Consider the following 27,605-nt stretch of genomic DNA (forward strand, 5'->3'; position numbering starts at 1 on the left):
GAAGTGGATGTATTTTACATCGATGGGCTGAAAAGGTTAAGTTGCCCTCCCTTGAAGAGAGCGATAAAAGCCCTTCTCGTGAATTAGATATAAAACTAAGCCAGCCACTGAGGCATCTGGGGTAGCAAGTCAGGGAGATTAAAATTCTGCCACAGGGTGGCTAGGTTGGACAGTACGGCAAAATGTAGACCACTGTTGAATGGGAATGACAACAGTGGGGTGGCACTGGAGGAGATGACCATGAGGCCATCAGATACAGCTGATGTGGAGCTGGCAGAGGACGGTAGAATGCTAGTGAGAGGCCTGCATGGAGGACCTCGATGGATTCATAGTCTCCTTATCATTGGTTGTTTTAAGTCACAGTGATTCATTCTGTATTTCAGGTTCCTAGAATACTGATTACAAGAGCCAGTTTACTGGTAGCCCATTTGGGCAAGCTATCAGTAAGTTTGTTCCCAGGGATCCCAAAATGACCCAGACTCCAAATAATCATCACTGAGCATCCACATTGCTCAAGGGCATACTGGGAATACTGGTTAGCAATGACCAAGGTATGCTGAGGGTAATACTGGTTGAAAGCTTTCAAACAGGTCAAGAGGTTGCTGAAGATGAAGGATCCACCAGTGGAGGAAAGGATATGCTTAAGAGCATGAGAGATGGCTACCAACTCTACAGCTTCTGGCAAGGAAAATTGGTGGTAGAGGGCCTCAGGAGGGAACGTGTCTTTCGGACCTCATGATGGGTCAAGAAAAAACTCTGACCAATGGATTCCCCACAGAGGTGTACGTGACTGGGCCCAGAGGAGAGGTGGAGGAAGAAATAACTGGAGTTCAGAGGGGAGGGACAGGGTGTGGACTGCGATCAAAATCCCTGAACCGGGCCGCCATTATGGAAGATGGGTTTGGAAAGAGGGGATGATATTTTGGATGCTTAAGAGTTGCAAACATAGGTAGCATAACTGAGAAGCTGTTGTTGGCTCTTCATACACAATGAATGGACCCCAGCCTCCACACATAATCTGTCCGCAGGACTAGTTCAAAAGGCTCCTGTAGCAAATCAAACACCACAGTGGTGCATCAGATCCTGTATACACAATGCTGATAATGATTCCGAACCATATACCAGACTCCCATACCCAAGACAGGGTTGTTTTATGGCTTTGTAAAGCTGCAGAAGGGTAGTGCACTCTGCACTTCCGCTGGTGTTACTCAGGTGATGAAGTGTACTGAGGGGTAGCAAGCACTTTTACTTACACTGCAAAATACTGGGAATTCATGTCAACTAAGAAATAAAGACCAGTCCTAAAAAACAATAAGTTCCTGCCACATTGAGTAGTTTGTCAGGAAGATATAGTTCTGGCTGTGGATAAACCGTACGATGTTGACAGAAGACCATGACATGGGTCTTGGCAGCTGAAAACCAAATCCATGGGTGAGTGCCCATGACAGCGTCTTTCGTATGGCGCCTTGCAGTCTACATTCAGTGGCACCCACACTAGAGGAGCAATACTAAGAGGCCCAAATAGTCAGCATTAAGGCTGGCGATACTGATGATCTCACAGCTAGAGGTGACCATTGATGGCTTGCAGAAAGACAAGGACACACTGTACAGAGCCCTGCAGGAGTCCATTCTCTTGGGTATTAGGAGTGTTGTGGGAAGCATGGACTAGAACCCAGAACATACACTGTGACAGGACATTATAGATAAAAATTGGGAGTGGCTCCCACATAACCCACTCATGTAGGGCAGCAAGGATATGGCCTCACCTAGTGTCATACAGCTTTTGCAGGTCAAAGAAGATGTCAATAATGCATTGCCATTGGGCAAAAGCTGATTGGCTGGCAGACTGCAGGCAAACCAGATCATTAGTAGTGGAACAGTCTTGGCGAAAGCCACACTGGGATGCAGCCAGAAGACCCCGAGACTCAAGGAGCCACACACCTGCCAGCTCACTGCACATTCAAGCAATTTATGGAGAACATTGGTGACACTTGCTGGGTGATAACTGCTCATCTCTAAAGGTGCTTACCCTGTTTCAACACTGTGACACAATGATGCTTTCTAATTGTTGCAATGGGAACTGGCCCTCACTCCAGATCCAGTTACAGATGGCAAGGATATGATGCTGACAATCCACTGATAGGTGCCTGATCATTTGGTTGTGGATAAGACCTGGCCCTGGTGCTGTATCAGGACAGATGACTAGGACACTGATGAATTCCCACTCAATGAATGGAGCTTTATACAGCTCCAGGTGGCATGTAGTAAAAGATAATTGCTTTTGCTCTACTCATTGCTTGCTAACATGAAAGACAGGTTGATAATCTCATTTTAGGTCAAACCTGCAGAGGAGAGGTGGTCCGATGGTTGAAACATGCTGCTCCCAGCATTCTTGTTGGTAACATTTCATCAGATGGCATAACTGGGGATGAAGTCACTTAAAGTAAATAAGATGCTCCATCGATTGGTGTCACTTATGGTGCTGGAGAGCCTGCCTACTATTGCTAATGGCCTCTGCAATCTCTGATGATTGCCAAGGTTCTCCTTTTTATGTTTAGGGCACTCAACTACGAGGGTCATCAGCGCCCAGTTACAAACGCTAGTGCACTAATAGTATAGAAAAACGCAAGAGGGCGACACCAGAATGTACTTGGAAAGCTGCAGATAAACAAAGTAAAAGAGTTAGATCTCTTTGGACAAGTCCGTCAATGTAATAAAACTAAGGACACGAGCAGCTCCTCGAGAGTCATCAGCTGAAGGTCCCTGTAAGATAGACAGCAGACACAGGACAACACAAGAGTGAATAAAACGGGGACAGGACAATAAAATATGGCGCACCATCAATGGATGACCACAGGGGCACTGCGGGGCGGGGTCACCAGACAACAGGTAGCGGTGGCTAAAGCGGCAATGCCCTATCAGCAACTTGGCCAAAATGACCTCCTCTTGCCAGGAAGCGCATGACGAGGTCGTCCAAGCAGTTGGGATTGATTTGATGCCCCGAAGCTTATTTTTATGGAGAGAGGACCAAGCCTCATGCCACAATGATGAAACGAGCCGACAAAGAACCCCACTAACATCAGTTGATGGGACACAAAAGGAAGCTGTCCGAGGCAGGAGGACAGCAGCCTTGGCCGCAGCATCTGCAGCTTCGTTCCCAGGCACACCAACATGGCTAGGAATCCACAAAAAAGGGACAAGTGCCAGTATCAGCAAGGGACTGAAGGGACCATTGAATTCGTTGCATGGGAGGGTGTTCCGAATATGGGTCACAGAGACTCTGAATGGCGCTCAAAGAATCAGAGCAAATGGCATAGGGAGGAAGACAATCACGGCAAATATACTGAACAGCCTGGTAGACAGCAAAACGCTCAGCTGTAAAGCTTGAACACTGGTCAAGGAGCCGGTATTGAAAGGCATGAGCCCCAACGACAAAGGCACATCTGACGCCAGCAGTAGTCTTGGAGCCATCTTTGTACATAAAGACGTTATTAGTGAGCCTCGAACGAAGTTCGACAAACGTCGAGCCGTATACCGAATTTGTGGTCCTCTCCTTAGGGAGCGAGCTGAGTTCAAGGTGAATGCGAACCTGAGCCTGGAGCCGAGGTGGCGTCGGGCTCTCAGCCACTCGAAAAGTCGTAGGGAGGGTAAAATCAAGTTGCTGAAGCAGGCAACGAAAGTGAACTCCAGGAGGTAACAGGGCAGAGACATACAGCCCGTATTGGCAATCGAGAGAGTCGTCAAAAAAGGAGAAATGTGATGGGTGGTAGGGCATTGACATCAGTCGGCAGGCGTACTGACAAAGCAACATATCGTACCGGTAGTTTAGTGGTAATTCGGCAGCTTCGGCACACGGACTCTCAACAGGGCTGGTGTTGAATGCTCCAGTTGCCAGACGTAACCCTCGATGGTGGATAGAGTTTAGATGGCGTCAGATGGACGGCCGGGCAGGAGAGTATACAAAGCTCCCATAATCCAGGTTTGATCAGACAATGGACCGATATAAGGGAAGCAGGACCATTCGATCTGCTTCCCATGACATACTGCCGAAAACACTGAGGACATTTAGGGAATGGGTACAATGAGCAGCCAAGTAAGACATGTGGAGACCAGCAAAGTTCCTGTCAAATGTAAGACCTAAAAACTTTGTTGTCTCCATAAATGGGAGAGCAATGAGACCGAGATGTAAGGATGGTGGAAGGAACTGTTTGTAACACCAGAAGTTCATACAGACCGTTTTCCCACCAGAAAAACGGAAACCGTTAGCGACACTCCAGGAATAAAGACGGTCTAGACAACGCTGAAGACAGTGCTCCAGGAGACATGTTCTCTGAGCGCTGCAGTAGATCGTAAAGTCGTCCACGAAAAGGGAGCCTGAAATGTCGGCTGGAAGGCAATCCATTATTTGATTGATAGCTATGGCAAAAAGGCCCACACTCAAAATGGAGCCCTGGGGCACCCCATTCTCCTGGCGAAAGGCATTTGACAAAACAGAACCCACATATACTCTGAACATTCAATCCATTAAAAATACATTAATAAAAAGACGGAGGCAACCATGAAGTCCCCAAGTGTGCATGGCGCGGAGAATGCCTGCCCTCCAACAGGTGTCGTAAACCTTCTCCAAACCGAAGAACACAGCAACCGTCTGGCACTTACGCAAAAAGTTGTTCATAATTAAGGTCGACAAGGTAACTAGCTGGTCAACAGCAGAGCGGTGCCTACAAAAGCCACATTGGACATTGGTATGGATGTGTTGAGATTCAAGGAGCCAAACCAATCGAGAATTTACCATGCACTCCAATACCTTGCAGACGCAGCTGGTAAGGGAGATGGGAACAACAATTGCTTCACATCAGCGTGTGCAAACATGACCTTTAGTCCAGATGCGATTATACGCGCGAAGAAGAAAGCCTTTACCTGCAGGAGAAAGGTTCTTCAGCATCTGAATATGGATGCCATCGGGCCCCGGAGCACAGGGTTGGCACCAGGTGACTGCACTTTCGAGTTCCTGCAAGGTGAAGGTGGCATTGTAACTTTCACGATTCAAAGACTTGAAAGAAGGTGGCCGTGCCTCCTCTGCTTGCTTTCGGGGGAGGAAGGCACGGTGGTAATGGCAGAGCTTGAAACCTCCGTGAAAAAGCGGCCGCAGGCATTTGAGACATCCTCAGGATCCACAAGGACTTCATTCGCTACAGTCAGGCCAGAAATCAGGGAGTGGACCTTGGTGCCAGATAGCCAGCGCAGACCATCCCAGACAACTGGAGGAGGAGTAAAACTGTTGAATGAGCTGGTGAAAGCCACCCAGCAAGCCTTTTTGCTTTCTTTGAGAACACGAAGACATTGTGCACGGAGTCGTTTGTAACTGATACAGTCGCCACTCGTAGGGTGGCGTTGGAAGGTGCGTAAAGCATGTCACCAAGCACAAATAGCGTCGCTGCATGCTGTAGTCCACCAGGGAACTGGGACTCGATGTGGAGAAGAGGAAGTGCAAGGGATGGAATATTTAGCAGCAGTGAGAATAACATCTGTGAGGTATGCGACCTGACTATCGCAGCTGGAGAAGTTTTGATCATGGAAGGTCGCCAGGGAGGTGAAAAGCCCCACAGTCGGCTTTGGAGATGTTCCAGCTAGTGGAACGTGTGATGCAGGAGATGGATTATGCAGAGGAAATGGTCGCTTGAGTATATGTCAGACATAGCATACCACTCAAACCAATGTGCAAGTTGGGTAGTGGATATTGAGAGGTCCAAGTGGGAATAGGTATGCATTGCGTCCAAAAGGAAGGTAGGTGCACCAGCATTTAAGTAGACTAGATTGAGGTGGTTGAAAAGGTCTGCCAAGAGGGAGCCACTGGGGCAGGATGCTGGAGAGCCCCAAAGGAGATAGTGGGCATTAAAGTCTCCAACCAACAAAAATGGTGTAGTAAGCTGAGCAATCAGTTGTATCATGTCTGCCTTAGTAAAGGCAGACGATGATGGAGTGTAAACAGTACAAATGGGAAATGTGAAAGTTGGGAGAGTAATTAGGACTGCAACTGCCTGCAGATCTGTGTGCAATGTGATTGCATCGTAGTAGACATCATCCGAAACCAGCAACATGACCCCTCCATCAGCAGGAATACCTGCCACAGGGGGTAGGTCAAAAGACACAGAGGTATAGTGTGCCAGGTCAATACAATCGCATGGGCATAACTTCGTTTCTTGGAGACCTACGACAAGCAGGCAGTGCATTCGAAGGAGCAATTTTAGTTCATCTCGGTTGGACCGAATACCGCGAATGTTCCATTGAAGAAGTGCCATTATGAAAACAAAAAGAAAAAGAAGAAACAAGAAAGGGTCACCTCGATGGCCACTGAGGGCCTGGCTTCAAGGGAGCACTGCTGCTGCAATCGATAGGTGGTGAGTCATGGTCCATCAACTAAACAGTTGCGTCTGCCACCTTCCTGAGCTGGTCAGGAGGGGCAGCTTCCTACGCCGGTAAAAGGCCAGATGATCGGCTACCAGCGGTGCGGCCTGGCGAAGATGGCGAACTCTTTTCTATGAGCCTTCTTTGAAGAATTATGTTTTGTCGAAAGAACAGTTGATGGCTGTGAAGTTTGTGTACGCAAGAAAAATTCGCGTGTCGGTTCTTTCTTGAAGGTTCAAGCATCTAATTTAGAGGTCCTCGTCTTAGCAGTAGCAGATGTTTGAGCCTTAGGGTTGGTGGGAGGAAGAGGAGACGTTGATCGAGCGATCTTAGCACTGGCCGACCTGACGACCGAATCGTTAAATGTTAGATCGCATGTCTGTGTAGCTACCTCCATGGTAGGCCTAGGAGAGGTGAGAATGGGAAGCACAGTGGGCTTTCTGCTATTGAACAACTTGCGAGAAGCTGAGGTTGACACCTTCTCTTTTACTCGAATTTCCTGTACACTTTTCTCATCTTTGTAGACAGGGCAGTCACGAGAGGAGGCAGCATGGTCGCCCATACAATTGGTACAACGAGGGGATGGAGGTGGACAGTCACCCTCATGGGAGTCCCTGCTACAGGTAACGCATTTAGCTGGATTTGAACAAGACTGCAATGTATGGTTAAACTGCTGACATTGGTAACACCTTGTAGGGATGGGTACATACGGCTGAACAGAAACAATCTCATAACCCGCTTTAATTCCTTAAGGTAATTGCACATTGTCAAATGTCAGAAATATGGTTTGGGTCGGTATGAGGTCCTTGTCGCCCCCTTCCATGACCTGATGGATGACCGTCACTCCCTGATCAGAGAGGAAAGACAGGATCTCCTCATCAGTTAGTTCATCGATTGACCTGGTATACACCACGCCACGCGACGTGACGAATTCAAGGTGCGGTGGGCCTCCACCCGTACAGGAAATGTGTGTAAGAGAGTGGCTCAAAGTAATTTTTTGGCCTGGAAGGCTCTCTCTGGCATCAACAGCAAGGTACCATTGCACAACCGAGTACAAGATTTCACTGGTCCTGCAATTGCATCTACACCCTTCTGAAGGACGAAAGGGTTGACTGTTGAGAGATCGTGACTGCCAGATCTGGTGACAACAAGAAACTTTGGTGCTGGTGGTAGAATTTTTGGAACAGGAGTCACATCTAGCTTTCTTTTTTGGGCAGAAGACAGGGAAGAAGAAGAAGAAGAAGAAGAAGAAGACGAAAAATCTATTGCAGATGAATACCCCATGATTGCCAGTGTCTCCGATGGTGGACTCCTTCCTTGTGGACCCCTCTCATAGGGCACTTCTGCCTTAGGTGATTGTTCACACCTCAGGTCACACCTCCTGAGAAATGGACAGAAGGACCAATTGGCATGTTCGGAAGGTAACAGCTCAGACAATCACCCCTCCCTAGGCCTGTCCTTTACCAGGGGGTACGTGCGTGCCTTCCATGTTTACCCAGGGCAGGGAATTACGCGTTACCCTGTCACCAGCCATGCGTGAAACGCGTGGGTCGGCCTTCAGACACGCACAGCGAGGAAAGAAGAGAGAGAGAAAGAGAGAGAGAGAGAGAGAGAGAGAGAGAGAGAGAGAGAATCTCAAACGCCGAAGCGGAGAATAAGATTCGGAGAAGAGGACAAGGAGAATAGGGCAAGGAGAATGAGGCAGAGATAGAAGTGCATGAAAGCAAAGAGAAGAGTGAACGTAGGGAAAGACCAATACAGGAAAAAAGTGTGATGATAGAGAAAAACAAAGGAAACAGGATTCTGGAGTTTTCAAATGTCCATCTCCGGACGAAAGCTCGATACATTACTCCCAAGAAGAGGGAGTGTGAAGGGGAGGTAAAGGGGGGGGGGAGAAGGATCGGGGATGGGGAAGGGGGTAGTGCAGCGCGGAAAGGAAGGAGAACTGATTCTAGCTCGGGGCCCCGTGCTCGCCACGCACGTATCCACGAAAGAGTTCTAGACGCCCTGGGGTAAGGTACTCTGTTGTCAGAGCTGGCCCGAGGAACAGAGGATTGCTAAATCAGCTGGCAAATGAAAGGCTGTAATCATATTCTGGGCTTCCTTGTTGATGCCTCCATGCGGCGGGGAGAGCAGGCCGACAGCAAAGGCAAAAGCACTCCAGTCACCCATGTTGAGAGCCCATCTGGGCATGCATCCAGGGCAATGATGCTGGGGGAGGGACAGGAAATTGTGGATTGGTCAATACCACACAGGTTGTCATGAACTCCCCAGTGGATGGATGGGAGAAACCAAGGGCTGCAAATAAAAAGGTTAATGACCAAGAAACTTCGTGTGCCATGTCAAAATGTGAGGGGGGTATCAGTATTTAAGAGGCAAAGAAAGTTGTGCCAGTCAGCCTCTAAGGTCCTTATGATGGCCAGTGATCATGGTTAAAGCTCACAAAGGGTTATATGTATTGAAATTGCCCAAGATTAGGAAAGATGGGGGAGCTGAGAAACCAATGCAAACAATATCTCATGAGATGCTTTATCATCAGGAGGGAGGTACACACTGCAGATACTACTATGCCGAAATGCTCTTACATGAACAGCCACAGCCTTCAAAGCTGTAACAAGAGGCAAAAGTTTGGTATACAGTGTATCCAAAACATATATGCGAACTCCTTTCTGAGTACCATTGTGTGGTTCAAACTAGGGTCTCAGGGGTTGCTGGAATCTCTGCCTTGGCCACAGGAGTTGAACAGGTCAGATCTGCTAGTATGGGGGGCCCACTGGAAGGTCCTCCTCCTCTAAACACTTTTCTTGTCTTTTCTCTCCTTACAGAATTTCGATGATACCAAGGGCTTCTCTGAACCAGTTTCAGGCAAAGATGAGCATGAAGCAGTGCAACCAACAGTTTGTGGTTCTTTCAGCCACTTGCTGGTGTCCAGTTGATAAGTACAACCCAGGGAAGGAAGTGTCCCCAAGGACACCTTCCTGGCAAGAGAAGCCAGAAGAAGCTTATTCATCTCAGGCTGGGAGGTGGGGACAAATGCCCCAGGTGGATGGAAAGCTATCACTCCCAAAGCAGGTGTGGAAAAAGCAGCAAAAGGGGATCCCCCAAATGATCAGGGGGGCAGGGATGGTTCAGTGGCCTTGAAGGCCCACTACAGAAAGAGTAACAGGCAAGAGTACCACCAGCAAAGTGGAAATGTCTTTGTAGCTGTAGCATATGACATTGTGTACATGCTGGGGGCAAATGCTTGCACGTCCTTTTGGCCTCTTTGTCAGTTGGTTCGTCCCGAGTCTTGTATTCTTGTTCCTTCTTCCCTCTCTAGAAAACAGTGTAATCTGGTGAGCACAAAGTATGGTGCTTTCCACAGTCGACACAGATGGGGGGAGAGGCACACGGGGCATTTGCAGGCGATACTCATCCACAGTCTCTACAGATGAGGTTAGTGATGCAATGCAAAGATGTGCCCAAATTCCAGCACTTTAAGCACCACAGGGAGGGGAGGGAAGAGATCTACGATTTCACATCACATCAGTATACCAACACCTTGACCTTTTCAGCCTAAAAGGCCCTGGCGGGGAGGGGGGGGGGGGAGGGGGGACATGGAGTGAAAGGTAATGGCGGTCGAGGAGGTTAGAATTGGAGTACATGCATACCCAGGTGAAGCCAAGAAGTCCACTAGTTTTCCTTAAATAAGACCTCCTTCATTCTGAAAAACAATGCCATATCATTATTGTACAAAACGTAAGACATGTAAGATATCATGACAAATTTCTGCTTCTTTCCAGTGTCACAGTCACGGTAGTGATGTGGTGAATTATGGATGCTATGTAAGTTACAAATTTAATTCTCTTACAATTGAATGTAATTGTGAATTTGTCCTAAATCTTTACAAATAAATATAATCATTTTGCTTGCACCACTAGCAAATCTTCAGAAGTCACAGAAAACAACTCACATATTCCATCTGGACACCCACTGTCATTGTCCTAGGAACCCAAAACTAAAGACAAATTTTCCATGATAATGAACAGGTACAAGGAATGGCCTTTGATGTAAAAAGCAGTGACCACTTGTTTTATGTGCAGTAGAGTACAAATTCACAGCTGGTTTACTCTCCACTTGGACTAGTCAAATGGTGGAATGATGCAGTCACACTCTTAGTACACTTATAGCTGTCAGTGAATATCTATGCAAGCCATCAAAGTTAAGATTACAGCAATTTTCCTCTTGTTACATCCCTATTTGTTCTTCCATGATTTTTCTGAAATCTCCTACCTGTTAGAAGAACTTTCCCTGCATCCACCATATCCAGTATCTCAAATGTGTCCCTATAAAAGCAGTGGCATAACAAATTCTGTTTTTGGACCACTCAACTGAAAGATTTTCATGGCATTTGCTGAAAAAGAAAACTAATTGCGTGATACAATGTAAGCAGAAAAAATACAGCACTTCTGCAGTTGCAGTGTTAGCAGGTGCATAAATATATTTGTGTTAATTTCCTTTTACTGTATCTTTCTGTGTGGAAACCAATATTGTAAGCTTTTCTCTATCTGTATCTGTATTTAGCCTTTCCTTGTTTGTGGGAATGTGAAAGCCTTGCACTCATTTACTAATTTCGTAGTTCATCTTAACCCTGCTGTAGCTGCCACTGCAATGTGACAGACAAGCACCTGTTGAAAACTTAGCTCAGAGGGACAGCAGGGGGGGGGGGGACATCACCAGTGTGACTTACAAGTGGACAAAAGTACATTTGACACTCTGGCAGTGAATGTTCTCAAAACAACCGAGCCACATATGAGAAGCAGAGTTACTGCCAGGTAGTCAGTTTGAAAGCTACAATCTTCGCGATAACATGGAAGTGATAAAAAGTGACCAACTGCATTATTGGTTATTACCGCAGACTTCAGTCAGCATTGTGCTTAGTGATATTAGAAATATGGGGAACATGGAGGAGAGTGTTTTAGTGCTAAGTGTACCTGTGTTGCATTTTTCATTGCGAATAAAGCGTTTATTCGAGAATAATTTGCATCTAATTTACCTACATCATAACAATATAATAAAATGGATTGCTATGTAATAAAGAAAAAAAAGTAGAAACATCTGATGATTCTAGTCACCATTCAGCCGCAAAAACCCCATCAGATGTAAAAGCGGAGCCCAGCATTTCGTCGAAAGTGCCTCAACGAAGTTCATCGACCAATTCCTTTAATCACACAGATATTGGCAATTAATAGGATGTATCACCATCAGGATATTACTGATGATATAAAACACAAGCTTCTCACAGCTCCAAGGAAACCTGCAAACGGTTGTCTTTCCTAGGTCTAAGCACAACAAGGAAGGGCGGATTGAATCTAGACAAGTGCATGATAATCATTTTAAACAGTACCATGGCTGGTGTTCTCCCAAGTTAAAAAGGGACATCGTTGCATTAACTGTTCACTTTTTGTGAATAATAAAATGGCTGGAGGAAAGAAATCCATTATCGCCAAAAAACTTGTGACTGAACCACTAACAAAGTTTGCCAAACTTACTGCTAAAGATGGTGACCTTGAGACTCACTCTCAACTAAAGTACCATGTTGGAGCATCAACAGATGCAAAATTAAATTGCTACACTAGGAACGCAAACTTCATGCCATAAATCCATTAGAGAAAACAGAGATCATCTTGTACCTATAATAAAAACAAACATATTTCATGGAAAGCAAAATATTCCCCTGCGTGGTCATACAGATGATGGGAGTCTATTAGAAAACGATAATGATCGTGAAAGTATAGTGAGTAACACGGGAAACTTTAGAGCTCTTGTAAGATTTAGAACTGACGTTGGAGAGTTGCAACTAAACCATCACTTTGAGACCAATAAAGCAAATGCCACTTACATACGTAAAACATCGTGTAAGGAACTTAATTCATGCTGTGAAACAGTGATGTTATCGAGATTACTGGAGGAAATCGAAGATTGTCATTATTACAGCATAATCTTCGATGACGCTACGGACATAGAACACACTCCCCAACTGAGTTTAGCTGCAAGATATGTTGATGGTGATGGCAAATCGCACAAAAGATTTTTGAGTTTCATTGACATCATTAAAGACAAGGATTGTAGTGGAAGACGATGAACCTCAAGTGTGTCAAGATGAAGAGCGTAGCGTTACTGGTGAAGTATAGGTACTACAATTCTAAGGAGAATGGGAAGCTTTTCTCTGTCCCTGCGGAACTGTGTGGGTATAGGCTGTGACGGTTGTTCAGTTAATATGTCAGAATCAAAAGGAGCTGTGGCTACAATAAAAAAGAAAGCTATCAACGTGGAAGTAGCACCATATCGAAGTCATCAGATCAGTTCAACCTCACTGCCTCTTGCAGCTGCGAAGTTACAAGTGTGAGAAACTCACCTGGTACTATTGAAGTAGTAGTATCGTTCTTTACAGTGTCTAGCAACCCTCCCCATTTATGTAAATTAATGCCCACAGACAACCCAAGTCTCTACTTCCTTTGTCCCCTCAGTCATTGTGGCTGCAGGATCAAAATACTGTCTGTCCCCTTGAACATGTTCAAAAGAATAGACAACACATGCATATTTGATGTGTGAAGATTGGATATGAATAAAACTTTATTTTGCAGTGATAGTGACTCCTTCCATTTATGTTTAACCAAAAATATGTAACTTTACTTATGGCTAACCTTTCATGACCTCGTTTAGTCAAAAATCTCTGCTCCTTGAATGTAGCATTATTGAGCACCCAAATTCTGGCTGAAACTACACCCATAGCAATCAAAACCAATTAGCATGTATGCCTTACGTTACCGTTACTTAAAACAAAGATTAAGCGAGCACTTTATTCGACTGCTAACAACACCGTAATTTAATTGCTGTTGTTTCAGAATCAAGATACATATATAGCGCTTTCCTCCCCCTCCTCCTCCCCCTCTCTTTTTTGATTACATTCCTTCCATGTCTTTGTAGTCAAAAGGTGCAATCCCATATTTTAGTAACTTTAAAGTGTATACGCGGTCTGTTACATAGCTTAATTCTTTTGAATGAACAACTACACAGTGCAGTAATGCATTAGCCTCCACTGGTGAAACGTCAGAACAATAGCAAGTTAGCAATATTGCTTTCTCTGTGTGTTTTATAGTTAAGTCTTGAATAGTAGTGCTGGAATGGAAATAACGTGTGCACGCTCTGTGCAGATGGAGGAGCTGACCTCAGCTAAAGAGCAGCTGAAGATGCTTTTTGCCATGTTCAGCAGCATTCAGGCTGCTGCCTACTGTAGTAGCAGTGGCCAAGAATCTGACAAGTCAGATGGGATGCCTAAGGTGCCACCTTTTTGCCCAATGGCTCTGCTGTCAAGACACCTTGTGGTGTACCTAATGTGGCCGAGTTATCCTCATCAAATGGTGAGGGATGGGTGGTAACTGTTAGCACTGAAGCAGAGAGTGAATATGAAGGCTGGCCTCACCCACTGATCCTGTGAGTGGACTGGCAGGTGTTCATTCACCAGGGTCCAAACAGCAACAAGTGGGGAGGGAATTGCTTGTTAATCAGGAGCTCCAACATTAAATTCATTATGGAACTCCTTAGGGAAATGGTGTCCAGGACTGGAAATGAATCCTACTTGTACTGAATATGTCTGCCAGGGAGCCTCATCCGAGATGTGGAGAATGTCCTGCCTGTGGCTATCAAACATGCAGGGTGCGGCTGTCTCCAAGTTGTGGCTCATGTTGGCACCAATAATGCCTGTCATCTGGGTTCTGATGTGATCTTCAGTTTATATGGACAAGTAGCACAAATGGCGAACAGCCCCTGAGCCACACATGGAGTGCTTGCAGTACACAGTTTGTATCAGCATTTCCAGAATTGGTTCAAGTCCTTTGGTTTGAAGTGAGCGGAGGGTCTAAACCAAAGGCTTCATCGATTCTTTGACTGTCCCGACTGCAGACTGCTAGACATGTGTGGAGAATTGGAGGAATACTTGATGGGTCTGGGATGCACTACACAAAGCAAGCTCTTTTAGGCTAGGCAATAGTTTGAGGTCCTCTGATGAATGCACACTAGACAGTGCGGAGATACAGAAAACAGACTGAATAAAAAGTAAAGACCATACTACCATCAAAATATTGAACAGTAAATTCTTGATGTATTTGTAGTTCCTGAATGTAATGCCCTCCAAGAAAATTGTCATCTTCAAAATACTCTTGGAACAAAGCTGGCTGAAACCTTGAGCAGAAACCCTTGAAATATTTAGCAAGCCATGGAATGTACACTGAAAAAACAATTACACACCTCTGGTATGGTAGCATCAGAAGAGTGGAGAGGAGACAAAGGGCAAGAATGAATATGGATGAAATTTGTGCAATAAATGAAAGCCTATGCTATTGGTGGTAAAGCCCAAACAGTAGTGAAAGTACGATTCTCAGACTATCATATTTTTATATTGCCAACATATAACTATAGTTAAAATACTTTTTGCCACAGATAAGTAGGCTGTTATGCAAACATTCATTTTCATTCCATATGTTTTGTGTGTTAGCTATGACTGTTGGACACCAGCACAAGAGAAGGTACCGGGCAATGGCAGGTACTTCACACCTATCAATTTGTACCATTCAGTTCTAATGTATCTTACTGTTTTCGTGTAATTTAAGGCATAAAGAAATGACTAACTGCATAGCAGAAGGGCTGTGTCATTGAAAGGCACATCAACTTTGCTAGCTTTCCCGCAGATACTGCTTCAGAACTATGGTATCATTTTACAGGCTGACTACATTGTGGCAGCACTGTGAATAAGCAGACTCAATAGTTTCACATGACCAGTAGTTATGGGATCCATTTTCATTCTTGCAGATGAATTTTTTTTTTCAAGAACCATCATACAGAATCACAAAATCATTCAAGAAGATTTTTACACCAACTAGGTATGTCTGTAGTTTTGCACATATTTAATGTGACTTTTCTAACAAACTGGACTGACCTCTGTCTTTTTCTATACATGCGACAAACCACTGTTCCATAAATGAACAATTCGGATGGCAGAGAGGGGCCAGTTCAGCAACATTTTTTGTGTAACTGAATTTGCTAACTACACTTTGTCATGTGGGTCTTTTCTGTCTGTAATTCAATTACTTACCATATACTTTTTCAGTGTGTGATTTACAGACCATTTAACATTTGCAAATATTTCTCTATGTAAATTATACTGGAAGTAAATGATATTCACTCATTGCCTACATGGGATGCTAACAACTACTAGCCCTGCTCTTTCTAGCAAATCTATTCAACTAGCCTCCTTGAAAGATTCAGTAATTTCATTTACTATTGTTGCACTGGCATCATGATCACTAACCCCTCTGTGCACTAATACCGTCTGTAAGGACATGCCTGTTCATAGTTACAAGGTCTAAAGTATCGTAATTTTGTGTCGGCTACTATACTAGCAGCTTATCACAGCTTTCAGAAAACTACTCAAAAGTACTTCACAAGACTGCCTGGCCGCAACACCTGCAGTGTATGCACAGACGTCTTAGTCTCTACTCAGTAGGTTATGATCACCTACCTTTTCTGCACTACTTTGTGTAGGTTTTCCTAGAATAATTCTGTAACTGTCACAGCAGTATCGCATGGCAAATAAAAACATACAATGCTGGAGTTCAAATACATGGAACCATGAAGAGAACTACTCATTAAAACAGGAAACCATAGCTTGAAACTTGGGACTTGGTACCAATTTTCATATAACTTCATCAATGCAATCTCACGTAATTCTTATTTGTGCTTATAATGTAAAGAAGCAATTCTACGAACTCACAAGCTAAACTACTTCACCTGCTCAAAGGCAATGTTTAAATCCATATGGGTATACTGTAACAAAATGTTCTACTTCACCTGTTTCCTCATTTCCAACCTGTGGCATACTATAATACCTTAAGTCTTGTCATCTTTACCTTAAAGTAAACACAGGACTGCTAAAGTGAATACACACACAATTGACAACCATCTCATTATTTTCACCACAACTCAGCAATGATTAATTCCATGTGGTCATATAAATTCTATAATTACCTCTTTATTTGCACCCTCCTCCAACTCTTCTTTTACATTCATGCTGAATGGGTAAACTTGGGCCTGTGGTAAAAATAACAATCTGTAATTAATACATTTAAACAGTCACAGTCCTCCCATATTATATAAAATGTATAACATATACATATACTTGCTAACAACTAAATAGTAGTTCTGGTTAATTGTTATCTTCTGAGTTCGAAATTCTTGGTGACGAGTTCACTATGGTGTATTTCAATGGGAGGCAGCAAAAAATTTTAAGACTGATTAATGACAACACCTTTGATAATTCATTACGATCTTCAACTTCAGCCTTCTTCCTATGCCATTGTTTTCAATCATATTATCTAGCTTCATTATCTTCATATGCATATAATGGTAGTGTAATCAAATAAAATAACACAGCTACTACCTCAAACAATGAAATCAATGTTGTTCATATCAAACGACACAATACAGTGTACATCAACTGTGTGGGGAAGCAGGAGCTGGACTGTGAAGTGCCACATCACTCCTACTACTATTACGATCAGAATCATAAAATGTCTGGAACAGTTACATCAAAACTGTTTGTTTCACAGAATGCTTATTTATGATAAAATTATTAAAAAACACACACACCCTACCTTGGCACACTACTTACTACTTTTCTAACTTCATTAATTCCTTTTGGTGGGACAAGTACATTTCTAACAGTAAAAAAAAAAAGAGCGTAGGCTACAGACAGGCTGAACCAGCCCTATTCTATGGATCGGAACTATGGGTTTTACTTGCTGATCTCAAAAGAAGACAAAGTTCTAGAAAGATTACTTATGGAGCAGCACCAGCATATCAAGACGGAAAAACCTGCAATGTTGAAGTAAGTGCTGGAATGAGAACAAATGAAACAGTGATAGCATAAGAAGAAAATCATTAAACTGATAACATCTGTTGAGGATGTTAGATAATTAGCAGCCAAAGAATAATTTTTGATTGGAAGTCACCTTACTGATAGAAATAAAGTGGACCACTTAACTTTCAGAAAGAGCATATCAACAAAATAATAATGAAGCAACATGGTGTATGCGAAGAGGATGCCTTGAAGAGAGATCCTGGGCAGGAGATAGAATACAGCAACATCATGTTATTAATTGATCTTTCTATTATTTAACTGCCTACAATAATACTAACATACTAGTACAAATAACGATAATATGATTTTATTATTATTACTATCTGAGCCATGACAGGCTCCCTCTGACTTCCTGTCCCGCACCTGGTGTATGTCATTTCTTTTCCTTGGAGCTTGTGGTGCCATGGGGTATGGTGCAGCCGCGCAGGGTACATCGACAGTATCTGGCATTCATCTGAAATTGATAGACTGGAGTGACTGGTAGTTAATAGTTGCAGGCTCAAGCGTTAACAAAAGATGGAACATTGGTGTGGTCTTGGCTATCTGTATTTGCTGTTGGTTGTTCTCTGTGGAAGTCACATTATGCAAGGACCTTTCTCATCCACAAAACTGCTTGATTTAGATTGTGTTGCACGACTTAATACTTTGTGGCATTGCCTTGGAAGGGGTTAGGGTAATGTCCCACAACCAGACAAGTTTCTTATTGCTATTCAATTCCTCATGTTCAGCAGTGGATTCTATGATTTGGTAATCCTGAACACCATTTTAAGTGTGACCATGTTTAGCCTTAGACTAAGTTTTTGATGAGAATCATATGACAAGTCCATTGATCTGTGCAACTACTGTGGTCATGTGGTTGTATTAAGTGAGAATGACAGTGGAATTTAGATGCTCCCTTAGTCTGCTCCAGTTTTCTACTGTTGTGACACACTGACTGTTTAGGACCTGGACTCTTAGGGCCTGCTCATCATACTGTGGCTGTTAACACTGCCTTTGTACATCAGCCTCATGGAATGCACCACTGCCAGCTACCGATGGACTGCTTTCACTCAAGTTATGTAAATTACTATTTGAAATGTGTACTAAAATTTTGTACATTTTCATGTTTGGGGGTTTGATGGGATGAGTGCTCTTCTTGTACATACTGCTGAGCACTGTTAGAATGGCCACATGCTGATCAGCTCTATGGGAATCGTCATATTTGGATGTCATCCAGACTTGTGAAAATATAGCCTGTTGGCACATTTGAGGCTCACAGGCTGGAACAAGAAAAAGTGTGTAAAACTAAGTCTTACTGAGCTCGGAACACTTTTTGTGTGTTTGTTCACTGGCCATTTGTGAGCAGGAGAGTGAAAGAAATTTATTCCATCTCAGGGCTAGTTACTGCTTTATAGATTTAATTGTCCAACTGTTTGTTATTTTAAAGTTGTCATGGGGGTGACCTTTCCTCACCTTTTTATTTATTTACTGCTAAAAGTTGGTTCTGCGTACTAATTACTGGTTTTCCTTTTTAAAGGGCATTCTTGAGCTCCTATGCATGCACATACACTTACTGAATCACTTACGCATCTTCTACGGTACACCTTAATAGAATTTTCACTGTGTCTGAAGCCAGTTATATCAATCTGTGCACACTAATTTCAGTTAATGAGTTAACTGCTCATTTGGGGGCAAGATTTAAAGCAACTTGTCCTGTCTGCTGAAGGCAGCTCCAGAAATCAGTGCACCTGTTTACTTTATTAAACTATCTAGATGCACTTTGAGGTGTATTTTAAGAATTTCCTTTTTCCAGTGGTCCCGAGGCAGCTATAAATTGCTCTGTCTTCCAGTATAGCTATTCAGTTTTAACCTTTGAGATGAGTTATGCTCCTGTGTTGTCTTAAAGAGCCATCTGTTTCCAAATAATTATCTGTCCATTTGTTGAAGCATTTTCTGAGTTGCGGTTTGTGAAGATGGAAATTTTGAATCTCAAATCTAAGAACTGGTGTCAGACACAGCTTTTGTCTTTAACTATTGCCTTATTTAAATTGTCACTAAACTAAGGTGTGTAATGTCTTAAATTTGAAACTTCAGAGTGTTGTTTGTAATCCTGCTAATGTATCTGATTTTAGTTATTTTTCTTAAATAAAAACATTTTAATAAACAATGGAGATGCATGTGAACTCCAATCCATCCAGTCGTTCCACTTAATTTCCCTTTTTCCTGCTGGATGTTTGGTTGGTAATGGAGGATGGTTATTTTCCTGGAACTAAAGGGGGAGGTTATCCTCATACTGTCTTTCACCATGAGGTGTGCGTTTGTAGGTATCCACTGCTGAACACGGGACCCCATGACTGTCTCAATTTGTCGTTATTGAAGAAGCAACAGTTTATCTATGAATTAAAAGTATGTCAGCTTCCATGTAGTAAGGGCAGTGTGGCAGAACTTGTGGCTCGTCTGCATGCCGGTGTGGACAACCCCTTGGTGATTAGTACCAACTGCACCGGAGAGATATATGTTGCACTAGCTGACTGAGCTCCGACCATGACAACCTTGTGTCAGAATGTAGAGTGTTTAGAAAGTAGTCAGCCCCACCATAAGCAAATACATACAATCCAGACACAATAGAGCCAATGGGACAATCACTTGTGTGGTATTCCACTATGTAATCTCTATCCTGAGCAAGTTACATTAGATCTGGAGTTAAAGGGGCAGGTGCACGATTTGCTAAGTGGGGTCAGCCACCTTGATTTAGACAAATTACGAGCAATAGGTGGAGAACAAGATTCTCCCACCAACAGATAACTGCTGTAAGTAGTAGTAATGCTACAGACACCTTTAAGGAAGAGAAGTGAATTCATTTGGGAAATTACCTTACCAAATATGTTACTGCATCTAGCTATAATGGAACTTTCAATTTAGAATTTAAAGACAGGTGAAGTCCATCCAGTGGATCACCAAATTTATGTTTGATGCTGACACTTTGGCCATCTCCAATAATGTTGTTCATCAGGCATTGTACCCCCTGTGTTAAGTCATGTTTTCAGTTCAATTTTACATGGAAGTGCAACATTGAGGGAGTTGTGGGAATCAATTACTGGGCTGACATTTCACCTCATATTTAGAGGCTGCTCAAGCATGAACATTTTGGCTAGTGCAGTTTCCTCATGAACCTTTCAATAGGTACACAGATGAATGCATATGGTCATTTCATTCTTGGAATTGCAAGTCACAGAGATACAAATACTCAATATTATATTAGAAAAAATGCAGCCACAGGACCGTTCATGGATTACCTTCACTAATAAATGCACATCTTTTACTGACTTACAGGATTTGGTGTCTGCTATGAAGCTTGAATTTTGCAGACCAGCAGTGATGGGGTTTAAGTGTCATTATCAGGATGGGAATCAAGATTCTGGGCAATTTAAAAGGGGACCACCCATATGGAACAAGCGTAGGATTTGTTTCCAGTGTAACAAAGAGGGGCATTTTGTATAGCAATGTCTGGTTCCATGGAAGGAGAGTCAAACAGCTGGCATCACAAGGAATGGAAGAGGCATGGTAGTGTTCTACTGCCAAAGTGCTGTCTCTGTGCCAAGTCCAAGGTAGGGGAATGCCTGCCTTACCTTTGGGTATAACTTATCCAGGAACCAGTGTACACACTCCTCAGCTCTGGTAGTTCAGTTTCTCATTTAGATAATCTGTGGTATTTGGAGTTCCACAATACCTGTGAACTGCCTCATTTGCATCCATCCTCCCAATGTCAAGCTCTCACTGGGCAGATGTTGCCTCTGATTGGCAAAACTGAGTACTGGAAAATTTTCTTGGCCTATGAAGTGGATAGTAATGAAAAATTTTTCAGTAAACTTAATTTTGGGGTGTGTTTTGTAAGTGGTAGTGGGTTTGTGTTAGTTTGTCAACGCAGGTTTGTTTATTTTAAATTTAACCCAGCTGAAAAATTCCAGTTGTGCTCCTGTCAGGTTGCCACAAGAGTTCATAGTGTGTTACCACAATATTCGCCATTTCAGCTCAGTCACCTTGGTCCAGTAGAGGTTAAGTTGGTACTGGAAGTTCTTGATTGTTTACCGCAGGTAGTTAACTAACAGATTTGACGTCACCAATAATTTCCTGTGCACAATTCGCCTTACAAATGACATTCCAGAGAGGCAGGATCTTTAGAGGCTTTCTCCATCAAAGACAAAATTTATATGTGCTTTGATTAATAATACGTTGTTCGATGGGGTCATCAGGCCCTCAATCTCAGCCTATGCTTCTCCCATATTTTCAGTATCTATGAGCAGCAGTGGGGTGTTTCATCCAGTTGTGGGTTATCATATGGTTAATGAGAAGGGAGTTTTGGAATCTGTGCCACTTCCCAATCTGCATATTTCTTTTACTTGGTTCAGTCGGGATCAGTATTTTACTGTCCTGGATCTCAACCTCTCATATTATTAGATCATGTTAACAGAGGATTCCAAGCATATTACTGCCTTCGGTACAGGCTGAACCCTCTACGATTTTAACAGGGTGCCCTTTGGTATGTCAATAGGAGTTGCCATTATGTCTTGCCTTCTAGGTTATGCTATCGGTGATTTCCCATTCAAGTGTGTCTATAAACACCTAGACGGCATGGTTATTTACTGTTCTGTCTGAACACCTGCAACATCTTGAGGCAGTCCTGGTTTACCAGAGGGAGGTGGGACTTACTGTGAAACCATCTAAAATGACAATGGCACATAGGTTTCATTCTTGGGACATCTTAGTTCCACCGATTGCATTAGAATTGTCCAGGAGCATACTGGTGATTTGCGAAAATTTCCAGCTCCTAGAAATAATAACAGTGTGGCACAGTTGATAGGCATGACAAATTTTTTTCGAAAGTTTGTGCCCAATTTTACTAAATTACTGTGATGCCTTAATGATTTAAGAAATTTGAAATGGGATGAAAGTCATCCAGAATCTTCTGAAACCATTAAAGTGGCGCTTTGTAGCCCACTAGTATTAGGCATACCCAATTTTGAGCTCCTGTTCTTGCAAATGGGCACCTACTTCTTCTAGGGTAGAAAGTGGAAGCTGCCCCCCTGCAGGAACAGAATGGGAGGGGAGGTGGTGTGGGTTGATGACCTGTAGCCTATGGACCTTGGAAACTTTCACCCGAGGAGATGAAATATTGTATGTATGAATGGGAAGCCTTGGTTCTGTTTGTCCTTGAGAAATTCAGATTTTATTTTAAATACCAAGATTTTTGTTTAGAGACTGACAACCTCTTAACTAGGTTTTGGCTCATTATTTCCTTAACACCTTCTTAGGCAGTCATCTGGGCATTTATAATACTGTTGTCAAGATAAGACAACACAACACCTGGTCCTCCCTGTATAATGATGTTCAGACGTTGGTGGGGGAATGTGAGAGCTGTAAGTGAGGTGATCCCAACCCGAACTATGTGAAGGGCTTTTGGAGTCTACCCATCAGAAATGTCTGATGCATAAATTTTTTATTGATTATACAGGTCTGTTTTCTCGTATTTGTGGGTATTAGGCACCTATTAGTTATCATGGATGACTTTTCTCGCTTTTTGACTGGTTCCAAGCAGAGGACTGACCATCCTGGTAGCTATCCAGCATTTGTAATGAATTCTTTCTGTATACAGGCCACCCAGAATGCTTATTAGCTTTTGTTTCCCAGCTATTCGTGTGGTTCTGCTTTGACAATGGAATTAAGGATGTGACCACAAATCCTTATTACCATCATACTTTGCTGACCAGGTGAACTGCAAGTTGAAGGCTGTGCTTATCTTTCACAACAAGGCTCAGACGAAGTGGGACATGTCAGTACCATGGCTCAATTTTGTCTTTAAAACTCTGGATGCTGCTCCAGTATCCCTTATGCTAGCTCATCCAGTCAATTCTCCTCTTGTCAACCAGATCTCAATCAATGGTTTGCTTCCAGAACAAGTCACCCTAGCAGTAACACAGCACAACTAGAGCCAGGCTAGGCATAATACCAAAATTGCCCATCACAGGCTAGCTATCTGCTGCAATCAGGGGCTAAATAGTTCATTGCAAAGGCTGGGGACAGATTGTTAGCCCAAAACCCCCATTGTTCAAAAAGGGGAGTTAGAGTTCGCTAGCAAACTAGCTCCTCAGTTCTTGGGACCCTGTGAGACTGTCAGGGTGGTGAGCCTGACAAACCTCCTGCTTCTGAATTTATGCACGCATAAAGCCTCATGCATGCACATTACCCATGTCAAGGAGAGTCATATGTAGAGGGCTCCTCAATGGTGGGGAAGGGGGATTTTGATTTTGTGGGATCCCTCTTTGAATTCCAGCCCCATGTGCCTGGCAAATGTCACATGCCACAGCTCAGAGTTCCTGGCACCAGTGGATGTTGTGGAGCCAAAATGGATGTAGAGCAACAGCAGTGCATCTCAAGGGCAGTCGGTGTCTTGAAGCTGGACTAGAGGGTGAGCCATGCAGCGCTTGTGGGCAGCATGTGCTGTTTGGCCAAACTTAATGTGCCACTATCATTATCACCATCACCACAATAAAACAATCTTCTTTCAATAATGTTAACTGCCATAGTCTAATCAGCCCCAAAATTATCATCACTCATCTAAAGTCTGGTACGTCCACCTCTGGCACAGATAACAGCAGGGAGACATTGTGGCATGGAAGCAATGAGCCCTTGGTAGATCACTGCACACTCAAGTCATCTCACTCCCATAAATTCTAAAAGGGGGGATGATTTCTGACATTTTAAATTACATCCCAGATGTGTTTGACCAGGTTCGCCATCACATCAATTGGAACTCACCACTATGTTCCTCAAACCATTCTATCACACTCATGGCCTTGTGAAATGGTGCATTATTTTGATGAAAAATGCCACTGCCAGTGGGAAATATGATAGTCATGAAGGGTGGACCTTGCCACTGGTAGCGAGGCTTGCATGCCTCAGTGATATAGATAGCTGTTCTGTAGGTGCAGCCCCAGCGTAGGGTATCTGTTGAGGGGCCAGACAAATGTGTGGTCCCTGAAGAGGGGCAGCAGTCATTTCAATAGTTCAATAGTTGCAGGGGCAACAGTTGGGATGAACGACTGATCTGGTCTTGTAACATTAACCAAAACAGTCTTCCTGTGCTGTTAGCAATGAGAAACTATAGCCATAATATTTCCCGAGGGGATACAACTTTACTGCACGGATTAAATATTCAGGAATTAAAATAGGCCGCCATTCAGATCTCCGGGTAGGAGTAACTCAGAGCATCGTTATCTGGAGGAAGAAAACTGGCGTTCTACAGAGGGGAACATGGAATGGCAGATCGCTTAATGGGGCAGGTATGTTTGAAAATTTATAAACGGAAATGGATAGGTTAAAACTAGATATATTGGGAATTAGAGAAGTTTGATGGTATGAGGACCAAGACATCTGGTCCGATGAACATAGAAATATAAAAACAAAATAAAAAAATGGTTCAAATGGCTCTGAGCACTATGGGACTTAACATCTTTGGTCATCAGTCCCCTAGAAATCAGTCCCCTAGAACTCAGAACTACTTAAACCTAACTAACCTACGGACATCACACACATCCATGCCCAAGGCAGGATTAGAACCTGCGACCAAAGTGGTCACGCGGTTCCAGACTGAAGTGCCTAGAACTGCACGGCGACACCGGGTGGCCAATACAATATCAAAAAGGGGGAAATGCATGAGTAGGTTTAAGAATGAATAAAATATATGAGCGCAGATAAGCTACTATGAACAGCTTACTGAACACACTGTTATAGCTGAGAGAAACACGAAGCCCTTGCCTACCACAGTAGTACAAGTTTATATGCCAACTAGCTCCCGAGACGAAGAGATTGAAAAAATGTATGATGAGATACAAGAAATTATTCAGATAGTGAAGGAAGACGAAAAATTAATAGTCATGGAGGAGTGGAATTCGATAGTAGGAGAACAAAGAGGATGGGGGCAGGGGAGGAGGATGAAGGCCAAGGCCAAGAGGGGGGCGAGACAGAGGGGGGGTGAAGGCCGAGGCAGAAGCCATGGCAGACGGGGGGGGGGAGGCGGGGGAAAGGCGACGGCAGACGGGGGACAGGCAACGGCAGACGGGGGACAGGCAACGGCAGACGGGGGACAGGCAAAGGCAGACGGGGGACAGGCAAAGGCAGACGGGGGACAGGTAAAGGCAGACGGGGGACAGGCAAAGGCAGACGGGGGACAGGCAAAGGCAGACGGGGGACAGGCAAAGGCAGATGGGGGACAGGCAAAGGCAGACGGGGGACAGGCAAAGGCAGACGGGGGACAGGCAAAGGCAGACGGGGGACAGGCAAAGGCAGACGGGGGACAGGCAAAGGCAGACGGGGGACAGGCAAAGGCAGACGGGGGACAGGCAAAGGCAGACGGGGGACAGGCAAAGGCAGACGGGGGACAGGCAAAGGCAGACGGGGGACAGGCAAAGGCAGACGGGGGACAGGCAAAGGCAGACGGGGGACAGGCAAAGGCAGACGGGGGACAGGCAAAGGCAGACGGGGGACAGGCAAAGGCAGACGGGGGACAGGCAAAGGCAGACGGGGGACAGGCAAAGGCAGACAGGGGACAGGCAAAGGCAGACAGGGGAATGGCGTCACCCTCCGTTTCTGGCGGTGGCGCAACTGTGGCAGTCGCAGCTTTGGTGTCTCCCTCTGGTGGGAAAGGGGAAAGGTTGCCTGTTCGTGTGCATGTAAGGGGCGCTATGAGCTCACCAGTTGGCCAGTTGGGGTCAGTCTGGGTGTGTCTGGAGTCAGCCTGGGGTTAGTCTCTCGTCCCCAGCCTGCTAGTCTGTCTCTCATCCGAATTTGTGGTGCAATGAGAGAACTCAATGAGTGGTCGCCCCGTCGCGGGCTTAGTTCCTGCATCTGAGGCTGCACTTTAGACCATCAGTCTGCTCGAGTTGCTTAGGCAATGGTCATTGGTGGATGGATCAATTGTTGGTCGGTCGCGCACTGAGACACAAGATGGCTTGTCCGCCTTGAGTGTCAGCACGAGGTCGTCACCTGAGTCCAGTGGGCCGCACTGTATAGCGAGGGGTAATGGCATTGCGGCCGACACGAGAGCAACAGGAGTCAACCTACGACACCGGTCTCGGCAGTGCAAGCTGCGACGCCGTGAGACGGGAGATTGTCGCACCTTCCTGCGTCTGTTGAAGTGGCTGGCAGCAGACGGTTCGGGAGAGTGTTTTGGAGGTGCTGCGCCAGGTCTTAGCTAGAAATCGCAGTTTATTAGAAGTTAAGTGATTCATGATATATTGTTTTATTTACTTGTTAAATTCTACTTGTTTTCTTGGCGAGGTCACGAGGCGCTTTGTTTTGGGGTCGTCCCACTATTCTTCTCTGTTTGCCCACCCGTGGGAAGGTGGTTATTTATGAATTGGGTGGTCCGTTTTTCCCTCGTGGATTAGGGGTGAGTTAGAGCAACCTGCAGTTCAGGTTGTTTGGTAATCACCTTATCAGTCTGCCGTACATTAATAGCTGCCTCTGTCATGTTTGTCGGATTCGGTGTGTTAACGAATTTATTGCTTGAAGTGTAATGGTCTAATTACAGAAATATGTTTTTATCTTGCCTATCATCTTCAGAGGTTGTATATGTGGACTGTAGAATGTGTTTGGAAAACCTTGTATAATTTTATGAAAGATTGCATTTCATGGGCTTTTATCTAAGTGGTCATTTTTGTATATAAAGTTGCCACCCTTCCACCATACGACTTTTCTTGGAAATTAAAATCAAGTTGCACCTTCGGTGGCAAGTTAATCTTTTAATTTACATCTATCTATGGGGTGCATACTTTGTGTGCTTGTGTGAATTGTTAAAACTTTTACTTTAAAGTAATCTGGTGTGTTGCAGATTTGCACCTGTGTAGTCTTTCAGAGGTGGTTGTTAGTGGCCATGACTATGGCCATGTCAAAAGGGGGCGGCAAGGCTCTCAGCCCGAAAGATCATACACTCAAAAATTTGTTTCTTTCTGCCTCTGAATAAATTTTAACTTGATATTTAGAGGGTGCTTTCTGCTTATAATTTTAAATCCGTTTCTTAAAACAAAGGCTTTTAGGAATAAAATTCTCATTTGTTAAAAGCAATTTCATTTTGATTTCATCAGTTACTCCCTGGCAACTAGTTCCACGCTCACATAGTGTGATCAAATGTGTTAATGTTCTTGATGAATCGCTAGTAAATAAAGTAAATTTTTAAGAAAAAGTTCTGAAAGTAAATTCACGG

At 44.1% G+C, this 27,605-nt stretch overlaps 1 protein-coding gene across 1 annotated transcript in view; it reads right to left on the reverse strand.

Moving 5' to 3' along the window:
* Positions 1-27,605, reverse strand: part of LOC124719857 — a 110,463-nt gene that overhangs the window by 64,880 nt on the left and 17,978 nt on the right. The window contains exon 3 of the mRNA XM_047245041.1: positions 16,474-16,536. Within this exon, the coding sequence (XP_047100997.1) occupies positions 16,474-16,536 (63 nt within the window). The remainder of the gene's footprint in view (positions 1-16,473; positions 16,537-27,605) is intronic.

This window comes from Schistocerca piceifrons, chromosome 11, assembly GCF_021461385.2.
Source record: "Schistocerca piceifrons isolate TAMUIC-IGC-003096 chromosome 11, iqSchPice1.1, whole genome shotgun sequence".
NCBI classification, from domain to species: Eukaryota; Metazoa; Arthropoda; class Insecta; order Orthoptera; family Acrididae; genus Schistocerca; species Schistocerca piceifrons.